Consider the following 25,237-nt stretch of genomic DNA (forward strand, 5'->3'; position numbering starts at 1 on the left):
TGCTGATTTCAGGGATTAAAAGTTTGGGGTTCAATTTAGCAATCGTTTACAAGTTTAAGGTTTGTTTCTGATTTTTTTTTTCCTTAGATCTTTGCCTCAATCTAACAGCGCGCGAGCGACCTGCGGAGGGTTCGGCCGGTCGACCGGACCGAATCGTTTCCCTTATTCTTTTTTTTTTGTGGTGTCTGCGACATCGTTTCCCTTAATCAAGTTGTGCGTTTTCGACGTCGACTGGTCGCTCATTTTTTGTTTCGATCCCAATCTTTCTTGGCAAGAAAAGTTGAACTCAGAAAAGGTTGAAAGTTGGCATGGTATCATAATTTCACCCACATAGCATGTGCAAAAAAGTACAGAGGGTTACCGCAAAAACTGGATGCACTTCGTGTACAAAATGGACAATCTCTTTCGAAGTATCAGGGTTTCGGACGAAAACTCATCTGTTACAAAGGCATTTCATTTTTAAAATAACCTAAGCATTAACAAATTGAATATAATGATAAAACACACTAATATTAAACATAAGAAAAAAGAATCACTGAAAAATCTATTTTCAAAGTTAAGTTATTCACAAACTAGTGATTCACACAAATTTCAAATATTTCAAAATTTAAACTATTCAAGTTTGTAAACTACCGGCACTAACAGAAAGTTTGTAATTTTTTGTACCTAAAGCAAAAATATTCACAAAAAAACTCTAAATACAGCAAAAAAACAAATCAAAAATAAATAAAGCAAAAAAAATAAAGCAAAAAAAAAAAGAAAATTAAAAAGCCCACCTACTGGGCCAGAGCGGCCTGCATACGACTAGAAACCCAACCTGTAGTTGGGCCAGGATGCAGGCCCGCAAGCCCAGTAGGCCCACATGCAGAGTAGGAGAGGTAGGCCCAGAAGGCCTACTTTTGAGAGGAGCTCAAAGCAGTGCCCGCGCCGGGGCTTATAAACTGGTCTGGGCGCTCCTCAACTAGCGAGATGGGACTAAACTTCTGCGCCCCTCGCCTGGCAGCGCACACCCTTTAGTACCGGGTCGTGGCTCCAACCGGTACTAAAGGGGGGTCTTTAGTACCGGTTGGTGCCACCACCCGGTACTAAAGGGGGGCACTTCCCGCCGCTTGGCCTGGCCAAAACAGACCTTTAGTATCGGTTGGTGGCTTCAACCGGTACTAAAAGGTGTGTTCTATATAAGAAAACACTTCAAATTTTTTTTTCAGTTTCTCATCTCTCCCTCTGCTTCTTTCTCCTCTGCCCCGTCGCTGTCCGTGTCGCTGTCCGTCGCCGGCCCGGCCGTCCCCGTCCTCGTCGTCCTCGTCGCCGCGCCCCGCCCCGTCGTCCCGTCGTCCCCGCCCGGCCCGTCCCCGTCCCCGTCGTCGCCGCCCCGTCCCCATCCCCGTCGTCACCGCCCGTCTCCGTCCCCGTCGCTGCCCCCCGTTGCCGCGCCTCGCCGGTGAGCTCCTGCCCCGGCCGCCATGTCCACACACACATTTTATTTTTTTGACATTTCCATCATTTTCTTTTAGTTATTTTAAAACTGAAAAGGCGATCCAGGGGGTGCAAAGAAAGTTAGTAATGGCGCACCTTCATAAAGTGCGCCATTACTATGTGTATGACTTGGTCAAAGTTAGTAATGGCGCACTTTGTGTAGGTGCGCCATTACTAAGTTTGACATAGTAATGGCGCACCTATGCAAAGTGCGCCATTACTAAGTTTGACGCAGTCATACACATAGTAATGGCGCACTTTGTACATGTGCACCATTACTATGTCAATTAGTAATGGCACGCTATCATGTGGTGCGCCACTGCTAATAATTTTTTTTTCAAAACTAGTAATGGCGCACCACACATCAGATGCGCCATTAGTAATATGTCAATTATGGCGCACCTGTATGTGGTGCACCATTAATGTCCATATTAGCTATAGCCCTTTTCCTAGTAGTGACATGTATGACATCATAATCTCCGCACTGGTCCACCTCCTCCTTCGACATTGGCATAGTTTCAGACTCATACGTCTTTACTGTTGCCAACTTGTCGGTTTTTTATATTTATTTATTTTATTAAATTATTCATTTGTGGTTGCGTGCATCTTAGCTATAGAGGCACATCCGACAATGCACAAGTCAGCTCAAGCTACATCTAGCAACACTATATCTCGTCAATAGATAATAGCATCTATAGCAGATTCCCTATCCTAAAATTTCAAAATGTATTCCTCATCCAAAAAAAACTATTTTCAGGGGATTATACTTTTCTTCATCTAGCAAGTTCCCTATAGCTTTATCTCTCAAAAAATTATTTTGCCAATCGATTCAAACCTTTGCTCAAATAATTGAAACAAATTCATCACATTTCAAAGCAACATAAACTATTCAATGCACCACAGCATAATTGAACTACGAGCATAGATAAAGTCCAACTGATCCATCAAACAGCTAAACATAACCATAATTTGTGCTAAAAGGTACCGAATGAATGAGTTCGTTGAAAAAACCAAACACATGGTGGACAAAAAGATCATAGTTCACATACGAACATTCTTTTGTAAAAGTGAACAACTTTTGAAAATGCAAACAATCTATGAATATTTTCCGAAATCTTGAACAATTTTGAAATTAAAAACATTTTCTGAAAACATGGAGAATTGTTGATTTTTTTGGAATAGCGAATCATTTTAGAAATGTCAACCATTTTCTGAAAATCTGAACAATTTTTAAAATTATGAACATTTTTAGAAATTATGAGTATTTTTCTTAGAAAATGCAATTAAAAAAAAATTAACATGTTTTGAGAATATGTGAGTTTTGGGGAAAATTATAAAAGAATAAGAAAATAAAAAAAACATAAACACAAGTAAAGTAAGCTAATGTGAAAAAAATGCTCAAGGAACCTTCTAGAAGGTTCTAAAACCGGTAAAAACCTAAGCCGGCCCATATCTTGATGTTCGCTCGGTCGCATGTACGTCTTGTCAACAGTTTGCAAGGTGGCGAATAGGGAATTCCGGCTAAGCAAGCGACGCTAAATCCTGCGCCCTCTGCACCCGCTATAGTACAATAGTGCTGCGATCCAAACGGGGGACGTCCTGCTTAATTGTACACTGCAGTAACCACCCCGCCATCCCCAACTGGACGTGCTAGCTTTCATCTTTTTATGTCTTTTCTTCATTAATTTTTCTTTTGTTTTTATTTCGTTTTTTGTTTTTATTTTTCTTCTTCCTGGGTTTGACGAACGTTTTTTTTTCAAATTCGATGAACTTTTTCCAAATTTAAAGAACTTTTTTTCCAATCCGATGAACTTTTTTAAGATTGGTGAAATTTTTTCAAAATCGATGAACTGTTTTTCAAATCTATGGTATTTTTTAAAAAGTGATGAAGTTTTCCCAATTTCATGAACTTTTTTCCGAAATTTGATGCAAAAATCAATGAACTTCTCCAAATCGAGGAACTGTTTTTCAAATTTGATGATTTTTTTTTGAAAAGTTAACACAGTCAACTGCAAAGCGGTCAAACGTTTAATGGTCAACACAGTCAACTCAATTGAACGATCAAAGCGGTCAATTGAACTGAACGAGCGAGTTTCTTTTTGTGGAGCGATCGAAGGAAGGAGAGCTCCTCCTTGGCGCCTTCAGCGCCCGCTGGCGATTCCAGCGCCCACTGTGTCACTAGCATGGGCCTGGCCCAGCAGCGAACGCTGGCTGCTGCCGCTCGCTTGATCGCTGGCTATCGCTGCCCGCTCGATCGCTGGCTCCCGCTTGATCTTTTTTTCTTCATTCTAAAAATGCTACAGTACAGACTATTTTTCTTAGAAAAAACCGGTTTGCTACTGTATGTACACTTGTCTTAGAAAAAAGTTCATCAACTTTAAAAATAAGTTCATTGAATTTGAAAAAAAAAAATCATCGTGTTTCAAAAAAGTTCATCGAGTTTGAAAAAAGTTCATCGAGTTTCAAAAAAGTTCATCGAGTTTGAGAAAAAGTTCATCGAGCTTCAAAAAAGTTCATCGAGCTTCAAAAAAGTTCATCGAGTTTGAGAAAAAGTTCATCGAGCTCAAAAACTGTTCATCGAGTTTGAAAAAAGTTCACCGAGTTAGAAAAAAGTTCATCGAGATTTTAAAAAAGTTCATTGATTTTAAAAAAAGTTCATCGAATTTGAGAAAAAGTTCACCAAAATTTGAAATATAAATTTCATCGAATTTGAGAAAAAGTTCATAGATTTTGCATCAAACCCAGGAAGAAAGAGAAAAAAGAAAAACGGAAAATGGAAAAAGGAAAAAGGAAAAAGGAAAAAAGAAAAGACAAGGAAGAAAAGAACAAGAAAGATGCACGTAACCACATTACGCTTGCTAGCGTGGTGGTTAGTGATGTGTGCTGCTGAAGCAGGAGGTTGCTTGTTCGAATCCCGGTTCACCCGCTTTTCTTTTGCTTCGCGATTTTTGCGGGAAGCAAAACGGGCCGGCCCAAAAACGCGACGCGAGGAGAGGGGGGTATGCGCCCGATTGCGGGAACAACTAAAACGGGCGAGGCGCCAAATAGGATTTAGCTGAAGGAAGGGATCGATCCAGATAAGTGGGCCGGCCCAAGTGAGCTTGGACATAAGCGCCATGAGGCAAAAGCAGTGCATAAGGCACCAATGAAGAGGACTCGCAAGCGACACGCGTTCGGAGGCGAGAGTGGTTCATGGGCTGGCCCGACATGTTAGGCGAGCAATATTAACGCTCATCAGTACTACCTCTATATACCATTTTTTATTCAATTTGCATGGGATTCAGGTAGCACCGCGAGTGCCATCGATAAACCATCTTTTGTTCGTCGATGACAGCCTGTTGGTCTTCAAGGCAAACGATATGGGTGCTACAGAGGGAACCTAGTTCTGTACATATACTATCAAGCAACAGGGCAACGAATCAATTACTCGAGGTCTTCAATTTTCTTCAGTAAAGGGTTGTCGGATACCACACGCCAAGAAATAAAGTCTCTCCTCAACGTCCCAAATGAAACCTTGGGCGAGAACTAATTGGGCATGCCGTCCGACATTGGAAATTCCAAGAACGGGGCCTTCAAGTATCTAAAGGACCGATTATGGAGTAAGATTCAGGGCATGTCCAGTCCCAGAGGTGCAAGCCATGGAAGCAGCGTGAGGTCCAATCCTATGCCCGAGAGGTTCATATATCTCAGGCTCTCCCAAGATCACAATAAATTTGAAGGATGGCCATCACTTTGGATATCCAACAAATTCGAACAGAGATCAAGTGCTCCAGATGCTCCAAAGAAAATAGGGATAGACGCCTGTTAAATATGTTTTCCGGCCATGGTATTGCTGATCACAAATCGACTCATTATTTCCATGTTGGAGCTCCAGGACATGTCCAGTCCGGTTGCTGCACCGGACACCGCTCCACTAGCAGTAGTCGCTGCCTTTCCGCCACGAGACGCTGCTCTGGGCCATGGAGAGAACCGCTGCTACCGGACCTCTAGGTGCGTCAGATATGCATGAATGGGCAGGATCAATTGACCAATCTATTTCAATATACCCCCTTGAAACGTTTGCATCTAGCCCCTGAAAACATCATGTCTTTGCAACTTACTCTCCACGTCCAATGGATTAGCATATAGGCAGGCCAGCAAATTGACATATACCCCCTTGAAACGGTTGCATCTAGCCGCTGGAAACATCATGTCTTTGCATCGAGTAAAGTATATATAGCCAGCGTCATAGAACATTGTTCTGAATCAAAAGAGCCGGAGAGCATTTCACAGCCAATTGGCATATGTGTGAGATAAACCAAGAAAAGTAGCTTTCCTGACTGTGAAAAGATAAACAACAAACTCACTGAATACAACATGTGCGTGAATGGGTGTTGCAAAATCTCTTTTCACAAACTAGGTGCTTGACTAAAACAAACAAATATAGTCACTTTCAGTGCAATCAAGAAGCAATATTTAATTTCTCCGAAGTTCCGAAGTTCTAAATTTTAAGTTTCAAAGAAGAGCAGATTGCTTAACACTTCTTTGGAACTGAGTGGCCATTCTAGAGGAAGCTGTACACAATTGTATGAAATGTTTCAGAGAAACAAAAGTAAACTGCAAATCGATGTTTGGCCATCACCCTATTGTAAAATTGGGGATGCGTTGACAATACTGTCCATGGGTAGAAACAAAGGCAAACTGCTAACCGATGTTCGGCCTCTCCTTCTCTCTTATTCAGCATCAATATCTCTAAACCACAGTCGGCCATGTCCTAGAACCAAGTGACCGAGGTGAGAGGTAAAAACATAATCAAAATGATCAAAATGATATGCTCAGGACTATGATCAAAATATAAAACATGTCAACCCTTAAAATACCAAATCAATAGTATTAGATTTATCATGAAATATATTTTCATATGATATGTGTACTATTCCTACATGTTGTAGATATAGATAATTTTCTCTGTAGTTTCGGTTAAAATTTATGAAGTTTGATTTTTCCTGAAAGTCAATGCGCAATATATGACGGAAAAGGTAGCTTCCTCGATGGCTCCATGGTGCGATGTGATTATTGCCGTCCGATGTCATGCATGAATCGCAGAAATTTGCCAACGTGGCCTGACATGAGAGAATCATTCGCTCCCTTGTGTTTCATGCGCGACACGTTCATCACCGTCAGATTTGCTAGACTCCACCTTCTTGGATCTTCTAGTCACAAACAATTTTCAAAGAGAAACACGGATTGAAAGAAAGAATGGATGCTTGTATTTTGTCGTTTACAATGTCAGTTGTTACATGTTTCCATCCTACGGAAGAGGTAAACTGCCATACACAATGTTTGGACAAAGTAGGTCTTCCAACTGCTGGTAGTTTAGCCTAAAGATAACGCTAATTGTCTATTAGCCTAATGCTAACTACCCATGACAATTTTGACCAACAGATAGCCAACACCACGTCATCCCCTTTCCATCTCGTTCGGATTCGTCGCTATCTTGAAGCCTATGCTCTACAATATGTTTACCGTGGTAGGTAGGGGAGATTCTACAACAACTCTCATCGCTCGCTCGGGGATTGGCTACGAGCTACATCATGCGTGAGACTTCCCTGAGAAAGCACATATTGGGGGGTATTAGGGGTGTTGATTTCGGATGAGGAAATTTGAAGCCTCACTGGACTACAATCTATCTGACGCCAACATCTACGCGTGAGATTTTCCATGAGAAAGCACATATTGGGGGGATTAGAAAAAATGTTTATAATATAAAAACTATATAGAAAATAAAATATGCCAAATGAAAAAAATCAGGAAGAAAGAAAAAAGAAGGAAAACCAAAGCCAAAATACGACACAGGAAAAAGAGGAAAAAACTCATCAGCAGCCAACGACCGAGAACAACACAGCGAACCCACGCGTACATATCCTAAAAAAAGACGCCGATAAGTGCCACACGTGTGGGCGTTAGGGGGGCTGCCCACACATTTTGTGTGGTGTATAAGAGGAACAGCCCACACACCCACGTGTGGGCAAAAAAAGTAATGCCCACACACCTCTTTTTTCCCTCCCGACCCCTCTCACACGCGTGCGTGTGGGCGAAATAGATAACGCCCACACGCCCCGTACGTCAGGCCTCGTACCTCGTGGTCCCGCATGCCCGCGTGACAGTCACCGCGCGTCCTGCAGTTGCCATGGTCCAGACCCTCGTCCATGTTCGTTTAACTGCAGTTGCCATGTCGCTGAACTTCGGTTGCCATGTCAGACAACTACAGTTGCCATGGTGCTCAACTGCAGTTGTCATGTATGATCTGATCTACTATAGTTGCCATGATTTCAAAACTTTAGGAGTTGCCACCCACTAAACACTAGCAGTTGCCATGTAGCACTACAAGAAGGCATGGCAAAAAAACATGTTCGGGTAAAAAAGAGAGTTGCCATGTGCTCACAAGCACGCTAGGGCAGTTGCCATGTAAAAGAAAGAGTTGCCATCTGCTTACGTGCACGCTACGGCAGTTGCCATGTACCATGCAAAAACACATGGCAACTCGGGTAAAAAAGAGTTGCCATCTGCTTACAAGCAAAGCTAGGGCAGTTGTCATATACCTGCAGAAACACATGGCAACTACCAGCTTTGGGTGTGGGCTAGGAGACGGGCGTGTGGGTGAAGTGATAAACGCCCACACACCAGCCCCCGTGTGGTGAAAAAAGGACGTGTGGGCGACCGGATGAATGCCCACACACCAGCTTAGTCCTACGTGGCACACAAAAACTGCTAAAACGCGCCAAGATTCGTGCAGAATTGGTTGGACGAGGATCCATGCGTGTGGGCGAGTTGCCAGACGCCCACACGTGTGGGCGTTAACATTTTCGTAAAAAAAAAAGAAGAACCCACGTGTACATGACCGGCCCACCTTCCTCCGCTGCGAGCGATGAGAGTTGTTGGGGCATAGACGCGACTGCTTGACGCCCGCCAATGCCCCCAACAACCCCAGCCGCAACCACGATTCCGCCGCCGCCGCCGAGCTCTTCACTTCGGGCACCGCTGCTGCTGCGAGGCGACACTATGAGGATTTTGACGATGTTGCCATGCCAGATGCCGCAAGCATGGTGCCGTGCAGTCGATGAGAGCGAGAGGGAGGCACGGCCGCACGGGTAGTGATGCGCGATGCGTGCGTGAGCATTGCCCAAGGTTGATAGAGGGTCACGCCTCACGCGGCTACTGATTATTTCATATCTACAGCCGGCTGGCGCCTAGCGCCGGCCAACGCGGCCGAACACCGAACGTCCGCGTTCTCCCACCTGCTCCCTTGTTTCTGCCAAGTCTCTTTCTCCTACCAAACTCCCACCATAGGTTGAGTCATAGCAGAGAGGAAAAGAAAGCAGACACAAATTCGCAGCGCGGCGCGGCTCCGGCTTCCTGTAAACGTAGCCAGGTGTCGCCGGCGCCGGTCCTTACCGCCGCCGCGCCAGGAGATGATGCTGCCCGGGCATGCCTTGTGCCGCGCTGAACAAGGTAAGCCAGACTCCCCTTATCTGAGCTCACTCCAAGGTTGCGTTGCAACACCGGGACCCGTGCTTGATGTCTTGTTTGCTTTGCTTCGTTAGAGAATCTCCAACAGATGCGCTAGATTAGCCGCGCGCTGAAAAAAACGACTATATTGCGTGATCGAAACTGGCGCTCGAGCAGACAAACCTGTTGGAAAGTCGGACTTTGCTTAGCGTTTCTGTGGGGGTGTGAGGTGACGGCAATTCAGTGTTCGCCGTGGTGGCTGTTCTAGGATCTTCGTTGCCCCGCTTGTTCACTGTCCAAATCGTTTGGAGCTCGGTTGGGAGTCGTGGGAATGGTGGAGGTGAGTAGCTCCTGCGCTGCCCTTGCTTTGCTGTGTAGCGGGAGCCTAATCAGGGAATGCTTCAAGAGCTTAGAATTGTCTCATGCCATGAACCCGTGTCTTTGATGGAACATTTGCACTATATTTTCTTGCCCGTTCTTATTAAATAGCCCTGCTTCAGTACTCCCGCCGTTAAAAAATACTTGTCGTGGTTTTAGTTAGCTCAAAAGATCCGTTGCTCATTGGTGGAACACTTCACTGTATTTTTTTAACCGTTCTTATCAAATAGTGCTGCTTCAGTAGGTAGATCTGTTTCTAGAGAGAACTAGTTAATTATTGGCTTAATAAGGAATGCTTTGGAGGCAATCGAGACGATAAGTATTCTGAGTGTCCTTAATTCACCATCGCTTTGAGATAAACATAAGTGTGTCTGTTCTGTACTAAAAAAAAAGTCTGTACTCTAGCCTCATTTCGCATCAACTCAGTTAAATTAAAAGTATGTACTCTAGCCTCATTTCGCATCAACTCAGTTAAATTGCATTAGTGGTAGATGGTCTTGAAAACATTTCGACCTGACTAGTTAGAAAGGCAGGTTGTGTATTACTCCCTCCGTCCCATAATATAAGAGCGCTTTTGACACTAATGGGCCATGCGGACCATGGGCTGTTCACACTAATTCTGTAGATATGTGAGTTCATATCAATTAGTTGCACTTCTCAGCATACCCCTATCTTAATTAAGATGATGCTGATTGGTTGGTTGTACTGTTTCTTGGCAGGACTGTTTGAAGATGCTCCAAGGAAACTTTTATTTAATTTCTTGGTCGTTATATTGGCTCTGGAATTTATCAATAAGGCTGATTTGATTGCCAAAACATCGGCTCTAAAGGCTGACACTCACACTCCTATTATGTCTGCTTCACAAGAATGGAGTTCAGTTCGGCCCATGGTATCCCAAACCAAAGTTGTCACAAGTATTGCAATGAGTCAGCATAGACAAAAGAAGCCATATTCATCACCATCAGCTCTATCATCTGTGCACTCTCCTATCTCTGCGCCGAGCTATAGCTCCATCTCGGGTGCTTCTGAACTCTCTTTTGATTCACTGGACCTGTTCGATCCTTCGATGCAGCACAACAGGCGCTCAGCAGAAGAGGTTCCTGCTCATGTGGATGCTGACCTCCCTGATGCAGCTTCGAATACTAGTACAGCTCCTTCTGGAGTGGTGCAGCCCCCACTATCTCCATACGATGGTAACTTTTCAAGTTTTCCTAGATCCTGAAATAATTTAATTCCAAATGATTTCATCATGTCAAACATGACTACAAATTACATAAAAGGTGATACTTGTGTATTTTAATCTAATCTGCATCTTCCTCATTTGGGAAAGTAGCACCATGTGACTGATCGTAATATCAATTGTCTTACCCATAGTTTTAAATAGCACGCTATGCCTCTTAGCGGCGGACCTTTTCTAAACGCTATAGCGCGCTATTTAAAATGTGTGTTCATGTATTTGGACCAAAGTGCCTTAGCACAGTACCTCTTCTAAACGCTATAGCGTGTTATAACAGAGCTATATCGCGCTATTTAAAACCACTCTTACCTGGCTGTAAATTATATAAGCTTGTTAGCTTTTATTAGTTCAAGCATAATGTTTTGATCCATCATTTTGGAATGGTGACTGATGAAATGGTTGGTAGCAGTTTCATAAATAATCAATGGTGATGGATAACATTTGACATCAATCATAGATACTTATGTATGTTAGTACACCCTGATATTTGCTCTAGATGCGCTGTCGTACAGTCAAATATGTTATATAATTCACTCTCTGTTTCACTAGGCTGTTGTGCTCCGAACATGGTACAGAGACGAGGTAGCGAGAACTGCCATTGTGTTTACCCGGTAAGAGTTGTGCTCTTTCTTCACAATGTTTCCTTGAATTCAAATTGGAGCAACGAATTTCTTGAGGAGCTTGCGTCACATCTCAACTTGCGGGTTACTCAGTTTGAGATTGTAAATTTCTATGTTGTTGGAACTTCTGGGCTAAATATGACAATGGACATAGCTCCCCACACTGGAAATAGCTTCTCATCCGAACAAGTTACTGCGATGAATTATTCTCTTAGCCTGCATACAATTCGGATCAATCCAGTACTGATTGGGGACTACAATCTTCTTGATCTAGTATGGTTCAGGCCATTGGCTCCAGCTCCTGGTAATCCTTTGACACCTTGACATTCTTCTATGTGTTACAAAGCTGTAGATCTTTTAGTGTCTAATTAAGGTAGAGAAACTGGAATTCCACTTCATTTAGTTCTCTTTTAATTATGTCCGATTGTCGACTGCTTGAACCTTGAACCACCAACTTGTCCATTCTATCTGTCAGATGCAAACTCAAACAATCCTCGATGACACATCTTACTACTCATCCGGTTTGAAGATCTTGCTACTCATTCGAGCATTTCTGATCGCTGTAAATCAAGCCTGTCAGATCTAACTATGAATCGTCAGTTCCCTCACGTTTCTTCAGGTGTGGCAATGCCTGTAATTTGAATAAAGTTGTTCAGGTTAGTGGTTAAACTGAAACCCATCTTGAACCAGGAACCTTGCCTCGGACTACTTGTTCTCGACTTAGTTGGCACTGGAAACTTGAACCAATTTATTTCTGGCGAACACCCACATAGATGGATTTAACTGATTTATTCACGGGACTGCTCGACAGGAACCACCTTATGGTTGTGGGCAAGACATATCCATATGAATGATGTGTGTTGAACTGCTTAGCATATTGACAGCAAACAAATCCATCCGTGGCTGATAATATCATCTGTTTAGCACCGTGACCTATTCAGAAGTAGATCATCAACATCTTCTCCTGTGAACACTAGTTAAGTTGTGTTCGTCACTTGACAGTATTCGCTTACACATTGGCATTGACTATTCTGACCTGAAATTGCCGATGACACCTGAACAATCACACCAATCTGATCTCAAAACGAATTCATCACCACTAATCCTAAAACTGACAAGAGGCTTCCCTATTGGTCACTATAAGATCAACTTCAAGTGATGATCTTTTCTTGAGAAAATAAGAACTGGCCCTTATTTTTCATGTATAAACTTATCTCTCTCAGAGGTTAATGGTTATGCATAGAAAACAACGGCCTTTCTTATTCTAGAGAAAACAACAGTGGTTGTTCCTGTAACAGAAATTACTAATGTGCTAGACTAGTAGATGAATAGCAAGTTAATTCTGTTCAAATGTGTACGATAAACAAAAGGAATATATTTGTCCGTCCTTTAACAAGCTCTGCTTCAATTGTATGTATTTAGTAGTTGTGTCCAGTTTATTTGAAAAGTGCACGAGTTCTTGACACACTGGTTAATTCTGGAGTTTATGACGCATATACAAATAGGTTTGCCAAAAGGGTCTTTAACTAGAATATTTCCACACATTTTGCAAGATGCAATCACTAACTAGAAGATTGTAGAAGTTACTTCCCCGTTTGATGCCTTTTCCCCTCCAAAATTTTGATGCAGATGCAATAGCAGGCAGCTCGAGCGTACTTATGCTTCTTTTTGCATTTTGGTTGGGCTACAGGAAGTACGGATCCAAAAGGAAATCAAAGGAGAGAGCAAAGATTGAGTCCATCCTACAAAAGAATGGAACTGTCCATTTGAAACGGTACACTTATGCCCAAGTGAAAAGAATAACGAGATCTTTTGCTGAAAAGCTAGGTCAAGGTGGATTTGGTGCTGTTTACAGAGGCGACCTCTTTGATGGTCGTCAGATAGCAGTCAAAATACTCAAGGACTACAAGACTGATGGGGAGGATTTCATCAATGAGGTAGCTAGCATTAGTAGAACTTCTCACGTTAACGTTCTTAATCTCTTAGGATTTTGCTTGGAAGGATCTAAAAGGGCATTAATTTATGACTATATGCCTAATGGTTCACTTGAAAAGTATGCCTTCAAGGATGGCTCTAAAGGTGGAAATACTTTAGGTTGGGAAAAATTATTTGATATAGCAGTGGGCATTGCTCGAGGACTTGAATATCTCCACAGAGGATGCAATACCCGCATGGTGCATTTTGATATCAAGCCCCACAACATTCTATTGGATCAAAATTTCTGTCCAAAGATTTCTGATTTTGGACTAGCCAAGCAGTGCCTCAATAAAGAAAGTGTTATTTCCATTGGTGGTGCAAGAGGAACAATAGGCTATATAGCCCCCGAGGTTTATTCGAAGCAATTTGGAACAGTAAGTACTAAGTCTGATGTTTACAGTTATGGAATGATGGTTCTTGAGATGGTTGGGGCAAGGGACAAGAATATCAGCCAAAATAGTGAATCTACCAGCCAATATTTCCCACAATGGATTTATGAACATTTAGATGAATATTGTCTTAGTGCTTCCGAGATAAATGGAGGGACCTCAGAGATTGTAAGGAAGATGATAGTGGTAGGGAGGTGCATACAGTTGAGTCCTACAGATCGTCCAACAATGACTAGAGTTGTCGAGATGCTTGAAGGGAGCACAACTAACATCGAATTGCCACCAACGGTGCTCTTGAGTTGATAGGTTTGTATTGTTCTCCGGCACTTGCTCAAGTATTGCATAATTTGTGAGAAAGATTGGAAATTTTTAATTCTTAAATGATGGACTGAAAATTTAAAGACTTCCGAGTGCCATTTGTGTGTATGCAGTGGGGATTCCACCAAATTATTGACCGAGTGTGACCATATTTGTGGAGACATATTCTAATTGGGCCTAGCAATTGGCAGCTCATGACGGGCGTGAGGGCGTGTGCACGCTTTTTTTCTTCTTTTTTCTCCTGGTTTTGTTGTTTTTCTATTTTTATTATAAATTTTCCTCTCGGTAGTGTTTTTTAGAAAATTTGATTACTTTTAAATACACAACTTTTTTAATTTATCATATATTTCTAATTCGTGAAAATTTCTTAAAATTTTGTGATTTTTAAAATTCGTAAACACTTTTGCAAATTCCTGAGTATTTTATTTTTTTGAACATTATTCCAAATCTGTCATAATTTTGAAAATTTATGAATCTTTTAAATCCGTGAATTTTTTATTTCACCAACTTTTTCAAAACTGAAAATGATAAAAGATAGCATTCTTTTCCAAGCCAGCAGGAGTGAACCAGAGGATTGTGGGCCGTGGCCCGTGCCCATTTTTGTGGCAACCTGGCCCTTAAAGCGCAAAATAGGAGCATTTTCTATTTACCGCGCATTGCGACTTAATATCGAGTCTTACATAGAGCCTACGAGCGAGTGGCTGGACTGGGCCATCTCAGTTTTGGTTTTTTTTAGAAAGCATGCTTGTATTCAAATCATCAAATCTCTACTTCTAATGGACGAGTTGGTTGAATAGTCCCCCCACTTTCGTCTGGTTTTTTTTCGACTGGTTTTTTTTCGTCCCACCTTCGTCTGGTTTTTTTTCGTCGTTTTTTTTTGGTCTGGTTTTTCTTTCGTATCTCACCCCGCACGTAAAACTAACCTCAATCTCGATCTGTTTCATCTCAGCCTCCAGCCCCGAGAGGAGCCGCCGCCGCCGCCGAGAGGAGACGCCCCAGCCCCGAGAGGAGCCACCGCCGCCGAGAGGAGACGCCCCAACCCCGAGAGGATCCGCCGCCGCCGGGGAACGAGGTCGCCGCCGCCTCCCTCGCCCGCGGCCATGATGACCGATCTGGCGTGGGCGCCGCAGATCACCCTCTGGTCCATGGCCTCGACCAGGTACGAATCCCTCCTCCACTTCTTCTGGTTTGGTTATTTCCGCATCTTGATCTGATTCGGGCGTGTGTGCAGTTTGCTATGATCTGGCGACGGGATGCAAGGAGAAGCTGCTGCGGTTTCAAGGGGCCGTGAGGATGCCCACCATGAAGGCGTGTCTGGGATGATGGAGGTGATATCCAGGCCCTGCTGATATCGGCCAGGTCCCCGATGCCGTCGACTGGCGGCGGCCACCGTGTCCTCTTCCATGGCGTCGGCGGGGCCTTCCCCTGCCAAGCGCAGCGGCTCCTTGGCTGGATCACCGTCGCACACCTCGCCGGCGTGGTCGGCAAGATCTGCATCTCGATCCTCGCCACTCTCCATCCTCTTGCAGGTAATAGGCTTTCCGCCCCCTCTTTTATCTCCCGCGTTCTCGTGTGCACGGATTGTGAGCGTGAAGGAATATTTCTCTTCTATTTCATGGTGCTGCTGTGCTCCTTCTGCCTTCACACTGCACATATATAGATTCTTCAAAGGAATTGGATGCTGATAATATCAACTTAGTTCCCTGAATGTGATATATATATATATTCTTCCCTCGCTTTGAATTGATTGCCCCAAACAATATATCTCTGGTTGACAGTCATGGCCTATTATTATTGTTGTTAATTTACAACACTCTGCGCTGTATTGTCCAATCATGGTCCAAACTTAAACCTTGGCTGTGGATTCATTGTATGTACCATATGCTGTTCATAGCTACAAAATTGCAATCTCTTGAAAATGTTCTTGAATACAGTAATTTTTTTGTCACATAACCCATATGCTGATGATAAAGTTTGTTGTATGAGCTTGTGGCATACTGATCCGACAGGTGGCAGGTATGCGTTCAGATGTTGCAGCTCTAAGGAAGGGTAGTATATGGCACATGGCTTTGTGGGTTGTTCGACAAGAAGTGTTTTGGGCATATTCGAAAGGCAATCTTGTCAAAATTGTACATCGATTTTCTTATTCCGCCATCAGCTTCTATTGATATGAGCGATACAAAAAGTTCAGCAATGAATTTTAGTATGTTAACTTGCAAGATTTCTCGTGACTATTTTTTTTGTTATAGGTTTATAAATTTCGAAATATAGTTGCAGCTTCACGGAATGGACGGCCCAAATTATGTTAGTGTCTATATGTTTACTTGGTGGTGGTCTAGCGTGAGTGACACCTGCATCTGTAACTTACCAATTGGATGTTGTTCGAAATCACCTGACAACACAGGTGATGCTTTTCTTCCTTTTGTGATTTGTGAATAACACTAAGCCAATCAATCAATCAATATAACTTCCAGTTAGAACTTAGAGCATCTTTACCTAACGCTTTCATGCAATGCAGCTTTACAGACCAAAGGAACAGGTTTTAGTAAGCTAAACTTTCATGTCTATAAAATTCTGCAGAAAACCACTAGGTATTACAAGGGCATCTTTCACACGTTGTCTACAATTTGTAGAGAAGAGAGTGGTAGAGGATTGTATAAAGGCCTTTGGTCCACCTTATTGGTAAGCCGTCTGCTTCTACTGAGAATTGTTTTTTAGTTGACTTCCCAGTAACTTTTATGAGTTACAGGGAGTTGGACCTGATATATCAATCAACGTTTATGTATATGAATCCCTGAGGTCTCATTGGCAAATGGAAAGTTGAATGTCAAACTGTGCGACCAATGATTTGCTATGGTACCTCCCTCTTCTCTCTTCTATGAACCCTATAACACACGTCTCAAATCTTAATTTCTTTTATCCTATTGCAGGTTAATTCCAGTTGGCTATGTTAACCTACAGTAATCAATCAAGTCAACAAATATAACAATGATACTTTGTCTTCTGTTTTTTGGTGGTGATTTTTTTTGTGACTGAACTAACAGGAGCTGAAGCATGTGTTCTTATTTTTTTATATGACTAGATGCATATGAACTGAAGCTCCATAATTTTCTTTTCAAGTCGACATTGGTGGCAACCAATACAATTAGCGTTATTTACAACCAATGAAGTCTTATAATTTTCTTTCTTAGAAATATACAGTGACACTGACTATCATTTAGTAGCTCTACCGGCACTAGCCAAAAACAATAATATTTATTTATTTAACCACCAAATAGAACAATAGGTTATTCTGCATTATGGGTACACAAATCACAACACTATATTTCAGCTGTAGAAATCTGTGTGGATGCCTGCTGATATTTTAAGCCTACATATTGCCGATTTGGTTTGAGGAATGCTTGAAGCATAATTTACTCCCTAATGTGCAAATAGCAGTATCATTTTTTGTCAAGAAACTGAGAAGACGGAAGAGAGTTGGTGTTGTCAGTGTGGTGAGCCTATGCGGCAACCACAAGGCTGAAGTCTGCTTTGATCGTTGTTCAAGATTTGAGCTTTGGCTCCGGTTTTGATAGCTCTATATCAGTGAGTTTAGTACAGTAACTATTTTAAGTATCTTTACTGTGCATAGTTGCATACATTTTATTCATGGATTAGTCTTGGTAATATTAACATTTGAAAAGCAATTTTTGTGTGACCATTTTTTCATCTTAGTATCTCCATCTACCAGCAAAAGGCAACGTGCACAAACCTGTATTTAGCATGCAACATGAGATAGTGTGCATCGAAACTATGCTTATGTTTGTGACATTCATGTGGCATCTCATGCAGATAGATTTTATTATCCATTTCTGTAGCATGCAATGTTTATTTTCTTCTTTTGGTCCATAATCCCTCCTCAAAGAAATATAAGAGTGTTTAGATCACTAAAGAAGTGATCTAAACGCTCTTATATTTCTTTACATAGGGAGTACATGTCATGATTGTTGGATACACATGCAGACTTTCAGCGAGTTTTTGTTCTCGGACTTGGGATCCACAGTCCAAAGTTGATTGGTGGATCAAGTGAACTTGGTGCATCTCCATTCAAGCTGGTGTACAATTACCAGCCTGCTTGTTTAGCGCAGTCTCCACAATCATACAAGCAAATGAGCATCTGTGGTGGCTTTGGGCGCGTGTTTGAGGCTGGTCCGGTATTTAGATCAGAAAAATCAAACACTCACAGGCATCTGTGTGAGTTTATTGGGTTGGATGCAGAAATGGAGATTAAGAAGCACTACTTTGAGGCAAGGAAGATTTGGAGGAAATAATTCTTTAGTTTGTCTATTGAAGCGATGCTGACCAAGTACTGATTTTTGTTTTCAGGTTTGTGATATCATAGATTGCTAATTGTAGCAATATTCAAACACCCAAATGAAAATTGTCAGAAGGAACTCGAGACAATAAATAGGCAGTATCCATTTGAACCTCTGAAGGTAAGACATTACTCCTTACTGTTTTGTGTTGTTATATGTGTGCTTTTGCTTAATTTACTGTCTCAACTTCTTCTAATTTATATACAGTACCTAGAGAAAACGTTGAAGCTAACGTACGAGGAAGGGATTAAAATGCTCAAGGTACTAACATGTACTTTTATGTATGTCTATGATATCATTATTGTGGCGTTGTATACAATATGCTCTTTTTTGTTGTTCTCACAGTATGATCGATACTAGAACTTAATAGCCCAATTATATTGCATGAAAGGCCTTTGTTGGAAATGATAAAACAGCTAGACAGTGAAATGCCGACCAGCCCCATGTCACTCCATCCCCATGGGCGACCCTAAGCCCGGCGACCCCCACCCTCCTCCCCTCACCGTCGCCGAGCGGGCGGCGGCGGGGACGGTTCCTTTTCTCCGCGGTTGTGTCCTCCATGAGTTGGGGAGCTCATGGGGCGGGCGGCAAGCGGAGGGCGACGGCCAGCGCGGTGTCGTGCCTCTTGCGTCGGCGGATGTGGTGAGGTGGGTGGCCTAGGAGGCGTGGGCGACTCGGTTGCTGGGGCAGCTGCCCGGGAGCGGGCTCGAAGGCTCAGATCATGGCGGTCCCGATCTGTCCGCTCCGGCCATGGGGCTGGCCGTTGGATACTGTGACATGGGCATGGTTGGGCTGCGTCCAGGCCGTGCTTACTGCGTGAGCTTTGGCTTTCGTGGTGTATCTGAGGCTCGGTTGTGTTGTGTTGTGCGTTGGTGTTGACTCGCCTCCATGTTGGTCGTGCGGATCGATCGAAGGGCTCTCGGAACTGGTGGTCATGGTTTGCTGCTGCCCGTATAGCGTGGTCTTGGCTTGCTCTCGATCTGCGGTGGCTGAGTTCCTTCCTCGGGGCTGGGTTAGGTCGAGGGGCTTAGGACGAAAGTCTTGGTTTGATGGGCGTTGAAGGATACCAGCGACCATGGCGTTGTAGCTCCCTCCTCTTTGGAGTTGTCATCGATGAGTTCCTCCTCTTCACTAGACCATGGCTTGCTGGTTTTAAGGGTTGCCGTGGGGGTTGTTGGTGTGGGCGGCCATCTCCTGAGGTCTGCCAGCTGTTGTGGGTCACTCTGGGCGAAATCTTAAGTCTTCGAAGGGGGTCGATGACCGCGACTTACTTTGTCCGTGTCAACAAACAATTCGAAATACCTCGACTTTTTCAGAACAGGTCCGAGTCAAATAGCAATGATTCGAAGCACTTCTTTTTCCATTACACTATTTCAGAAACCTAATGACTCGATTGTATGGATATGGAAAATACAGGATTTCCGATCCTAGCGGGAAAAGGAGGGAAACGGCGGCGCCCTTGGGCGTCGTTATCCTTCTTGAAGGCATCTCGGAAGAGTTCATCCACTCATCTCTGGGGTGTGGGCAAGTTGGTGGTATAGTTTCGAGTTGGCTGATGTCGGAATTGTTGTTTCTTTTTTGTTTCTCTTCTTTTTTCGGGGCTTTGCACAATTTTCCCTTTTAAATCGCGTGGTTTTCGGCCTTGTTTTCCTCATAAACAGGGCCATTCTGTAATTTTATTTTCCTCTCTTAATGAATTGGGCAAAGCTCCTGCCTTTCTCCTAAAAAAGGCCTTTGTTGGGTAGACAATACATCTACATATAACAACTGTGCAGACTACAAATGTTTTCCCCATTCCTTCCCAAATTAGAAAAGGTATAATTAAGTTCAATGACATGTGGGTTTACCAAGGTAACCAATCAAGCTAAACTGGATTAGCATTTTTTTTCTACTCCCTCCATCGTAAAATATAAGAGCGTTTTTGACACTATACTAGAGTCAAAAACACTCTTATATTATGGGATGGAGGGAGTAACTTCTATGAATGCCACACAAATTGTAATGGTAATTTCTATACATGTGTGTGATTTTGCAGCATACCAATGAAGCCTTAAAAATAACTTGGATTGGTAAAAAGTAAAATTAGACGGTGGGAGCTGTGTGAGTACGCAAGTTGTACCTTGTCGGTTTTGATGACAAGAAGTCTCTCTATGAGGGCATCCATAGCTTGATGATTTTGCACCTCTAAGATTGCCTTTAATGATTTTCTGTTTGCCTTTATATATTGCAGGTTTCATTCTGGAATCCTCTAGGCAGGGTGCTTGCAATCCCCTACATCTCGGCTGCAACAAAAAAGACCCAACGAGGCTGTTGTTTCAAGCTCAGACCCTCTTCATTGCACGCGGTGCTAGAAGGAGAACTGGGTTGTGGTGGTGTTGCTGGTCGTTTTCCTTTTTACTTTTGCACTTTGGCCATCATAAACGACACAGGCTTGCTCCCCGGATGGATCTCTTTCTCTCCCTGGATCTTTTAAACAGGTGTTGTGATTAAAATTGTGATAAATCAGTGTTCATCACTATTCTTTTTGGACTTGAATAGATCTATGTCTAAATTACACATAATGTGTAGGAGAAAATTACTATAGCTGGACTTTCATGTCTTTCTTGAATCCATGGCAAAGCATAGTCACCTTAGTACTATGTTGCTTTGCACATGTCTTCTCATGGCCTTATTAAAGATCTTGTTTCCATGGCTTTAAACACAAGATGATATTTTTGTAGCATATTTCATATAAGTTTTCCTCCTATAAGGCTATAATTTCAAATTCAAGCCCACCCAACACACAAAGTTTCTATCTTCTTATTTTCTATACAAGTAGTAGCTTGCGCAGCGGTGGTGTTGATGAATGACACCCAATGCAGAGGCGGCAGTTACCATAGGGAAGAGGTCAAGAACATCTAGCTCTTGTGGTGTTCCTCCTCATTGTTGTCATCGCCATCAACAGCAACAATGACGACCGGCTCATGGGACGGCTACTAGAGAGGGAGCGAGGAAGGGGGAGACAGATCTTTCAGGTACAATGGTACGACAACCATGTTTTGAAATATCAATGAGATTTGGTGCTAAGTTAGCATCGTGTTTTATCCAATCTATCAAACACCATAAGTTTCATGTCGAATGTGTTGTAGAAATATGTTCTTCCATAAATATGGTTTTAGTCCTTCATATTTTAGTATCGTTGTAAATTTATCCATTCACATATTACTCTGAGAAACATTTTTAATTGGGGGAAGGAAGAATGGAAGAAAAGAAGAGTGCTTTGACGTAAAAAAAAGAAGTCGTCAATATAGCCCGTTGCAACGCACGGGCGTTCTACTAGGAGATGCAAGTGAAGTGGAATAATGAAAATACATTGCATCAAGTACATTTTCCGATTGTTACTGTAATTTTTTTCTATACATGTGAAAATGGAAGTGCATTATGCTTATGTATGCAATCAAAAAAAAATTAAAAGGCCCGTGGCAACGCATGGGCATTGTACTAGGGAAATAAGACGAATAGACATGCAGACTAAGCTCCATATCCAAGGGATTTTGGTAGTACATGCCATGTTTATGCTCACTGTTGAATAGTCTGTATATAACTATTTATGCAATACTTGGACCATAGGAGCAATTCATTCTGTATATTTTGCTGGGGATTGTGCCTTGCAGTCAATTTATAGAAGGGTAAGATGTATCGCAATATCTTTGACTTGCATTCTCTGTGATGTCAAGTAAGAAAATAGAATATATACTCTTTGAATTATCTTTTCTTTTTTTCGATGTCTCTATCTTACTTCTATAATCCAATTGGCATTCGCTAGAGTTTCTGTTGATGAAACATTTGTTTTGTGATGTGAGGAGGTTCTGTTTGTGACTTTGCAATCAATATTCGTAGATACGGTTCGTAGATCATGATATCTGCACAATCTCAATCTACTCCTGTGACCATATATTGTATTAATGGGTTGTGTCAGGGTTATTTTATCAACTGCTGGGTTGTTGATCTACATTACGGTTTAATTCTTACACGAATTAATGTTGACTCGATTCTCTGTAGTAGGTTGAGAGGCTTCTCCTCTCATGATTTACTCTGATTAGTTTGCCTGGCTCCATGCTCCTCATGATTTCTTTGAATTTTTCTGTAGGAGCTCGGTCAAAAATCACCTAAGGAAAATCTGTCGTTCTTCTCTACAAGGGTTGCATGTGGAATTTGAGGAGAATCTGTGCACTAGCATCCGACTCCTTGATGTTGCTCTGATCATATTGTGTAAATATATTTCTAATAAAGCAATCGCCCGATGGTGTACATGTTGTAAATAACAAGATGTAATCATCAAGTGTGAGAGATGGCAACATCATGATGGGATGGTATGTACTGTTGTGCTCATCAATAGAGTTAGATCACTTTTCTGTCTGAGAGTCGATTTTTTTGTGTTAGATGGATTGACAAGTACCAAAGATTGATGCCAAGCAGAACTAAAACCTGTCCATGGATTACCTTCGGTCCCGCATTCCAATCAACAGCATTGGGCCGAGCGAGCGCGCGGGTGGCGCAAGAGGCAATGGGCAGCCGGTGGAGACTGAGTGGTGAGCGGCGGTGGCGAGGTCGAGCAATTGGCACCAGCGGCGAGTAGGCAATTACCGTGACGGGCGAGCGGACGAGGCGTGTAGGTGTCACGATTGCATCACAATTGGAATAAAGTAAACAATGCATACGTGTGGCTATTGACTGATTTTGTGTGTTGTGTGCTTGTGTTAACAGCCAGCCAAATCAATCAGCCAAGGGCCATTATGTACATGAGTGTGTTAACAGTGGGTATATCTGAAGATTATTTCTCAACTCGGCATGTGGGTAGAGACTAAAAAGACGATGCCATGGTAGCATGGCAGACCTGGCAAGTGCCACGAACATCATGATATTCTTCCTTTTCTTAATTCCTTGATTTGAAAATTAATTTGCTCTGCATGTATAGGAACATAGCAGTCGGGCAAACGACACTTTGGCATCTTGATCTATCAAGGGATTTTTTTTTACTTTAGAAAATGTGGGTTCGGATTGGTCTGTTGAGTTATGGCTGGCTGATCGGAATAATTTTTCTATTTAAAAAATGTAGCAAATAGCATTTCATTAGAGATTGGTCTGTTGAGTTATGGCTGGCTGATCATAATAATTTTCCTATTTAAAAATGTAGCAAATAGCATTTCATTAGAGATGGCTTTGCAGCAAATTGCAAATCACGCAAACCAAGCCATCGTCGCCTCGTTGCTCTCGCCGGGAGCGACAACAACCGCCGGTCTCTTCTTCGCCTTCTTAGCCGGCATCTCCTCCATCCGGATGCCCTGCGGCACGAGCCACTCCGCCACCGCATGGGACTCGACCTCCAGGAAGTTTAGATCCGTCTTCGGCCGTCCGGCACGCCACACCGCCACGTCGTAGGCACAAGCAGCCTCATCGGCGGTGGGATACGTGCCGAGCCACCAACGCTGCCCGGCATCGGAGAACTCCAGTCCGAAGGTCCCGGAGGGCTTCGCCCTCATGCCGAAGAAACCGGACTTTCCCTTCGGCGTCTTCTTCGGCGCCATCGGGGAGCGGGCGGCGGCCAAGCGGGGAGCGGGGCGGCGACGTGCGGCGCGGGGCGGACGCGGACGGAGCGGGGCGGCGGCGTGCGGCGCGGAGCAGAAGCGGACGGAGCGGGGCGGTGGACGGACCGGAGAGGAGGCGAACGGAGCAGGGCCGGAGAGGAGGCGGATGGAGCGGGGCCGGGAGGAGGATGGACCGGAGGCGGAGGCGGCCGGAGAGGAGGCGGGCGGGGTCGGGGCGGCCGGAGCGGAGGCGAACGTGATGGGGCAGCGCAGCGGTAGGCGGCGGCCTAGGCGGGGTGGAATCAGTGGTGGGGATCTGGATCTACGACGGGGCGAGACCTTAGAATGTTAACATGTAACTCTTGCAAACTATTTCAAAAGCCCGTGGCAACGCACGGCCAGTCTACTAGTAATACATAGTCCTTGACACGTACAAGTAAGCACACCCTAACGCACACACAAAAAACTAGAAAAACAAAGAGCACTCTAACAAGTAGTAAAATACAAAGTGTTAGAGTTGTGTCGAATATTATTGTACAAAGTAGGTTATAGTTGCACTTGGTTTTTGAACTGTGTGTAGACAAGGTAGTAGTTGTGTCCTAATAGGACACTTCTATCCTAGGCCTTTCATATATATCGAGGGTTGACACACGATGTAACCTATGCCAACATAATAGCACATGCACGCAGGGGAGGCGGTGGCGCGTGTTGACGCCCGGGTGGCCGGTGTGCGGTATTGTAGCGGTGTCACGGGGAGTAGCGCCCGTAGTCAGGCCCCGGGGATGTAGTCATGATGGTGAACCTCGTTAACAAGTCTTGGTGATGTGCTTGTGTGATTGCTTGATCCTCGGTAGATCGATGGTGCGCTTCGGATTCATTCTAACCAGTAGTATCATGAGCAAGGTTTTGAAGAGGTTTTGGATCGTTGTTGATCAAGAGGAAAAGCTCCGATGGTCGGTCTTGAAGAGAGGCGTCGTGTTCTATTCCGATCTACTGACGGTACGCAGCAGATAAGGTCTGATGTGAAGGTCAGATGGTCGTGACACGGAGGCCAAAGCAGCAGGTTTGGAAGCAATCGGAAGCAACCAAGGCAGCGGCAGGTCGGATCTGAAGCAGCGGCGGCTAGGGCACGGAGCGCAGCGAGCGTCGCAGGAGGCAGTCACCAGGGCGGGCCAAGGCGTGGAATTTTCTGCGGGACGGCTGTATTTTGGTTTTCTGCGGGACGGCTGCAGGCCCAGGTGCTGGGTGGCCGAGAAGGTAGCGGTGCTGCTGATCCTGGACGTGTACGTCATGTATACGTGTGCCTTGCTTGGTGTTGTGCAGACACGTGGTTTGTTTTGAGAAAACAAAGTGTTGCTAGGTCCAACACGTGTGCACAAGAGTGGTTTGGCATGGATCGAAAGGATTTGATTCTTTTCTGCTAGGTGCGCGG

At 43.6% G+C, this 25,237-nt stretch overlaps 1 protein-coding gene across 1 annotated transcript; it reads left to right on the top strand.

The window, feature by feature from the left end:
- The first annotated feature begins 8,334 nt into the window (after positions 1-8,334).
- LOC141034337 (LEAF RUST 10 DISEASE-RESISTANCE LOCUS RECEPTOR-LIKE PROTEIN KINASE-like 2.3) lies at positions 8,335-22,396 on the top strand. Its single transcript, XM_073506305.1, has 5 exons — positions 8,335-8,967; positions 10,062-10,535; positions 11,129-11,503; positions 12,829-15,042; positions 15,115-22,396. Exons 1-4 carry the CDS (start codon positions 8,928-8,930, stop codon positions 13,866-13,868), a joined length of 1,929 nt encoding a protein of 642 aa, XP_073362406.1. The 5' UTR covers positions 8,335-8,927; the 3' UTR covers positions 13,869-15,042; positions 15,115-22,396.
- The last annotated feature ends 2,841 nt before the right edge of the window (positions 22,397-25,237 follow it).

Source organism: Aegilops tauschii, unplaced genomic scaffold (assembly GCF_002575655.3).
Source record: "Aegilops tauschii subsp. strangulata cultivar AL8/78 unplaced genomic scaffold, Aet v6.0 ptg000777l_obj, whole genome shotgun sequence".
In the NCBI taxonomy this organism is placed as follows: Eukaryota; Viridiplantae; Streptophyta; class Magnoliopsida; order Poales; family Poaceae; genus Aegilops; species Aegilops tauschii.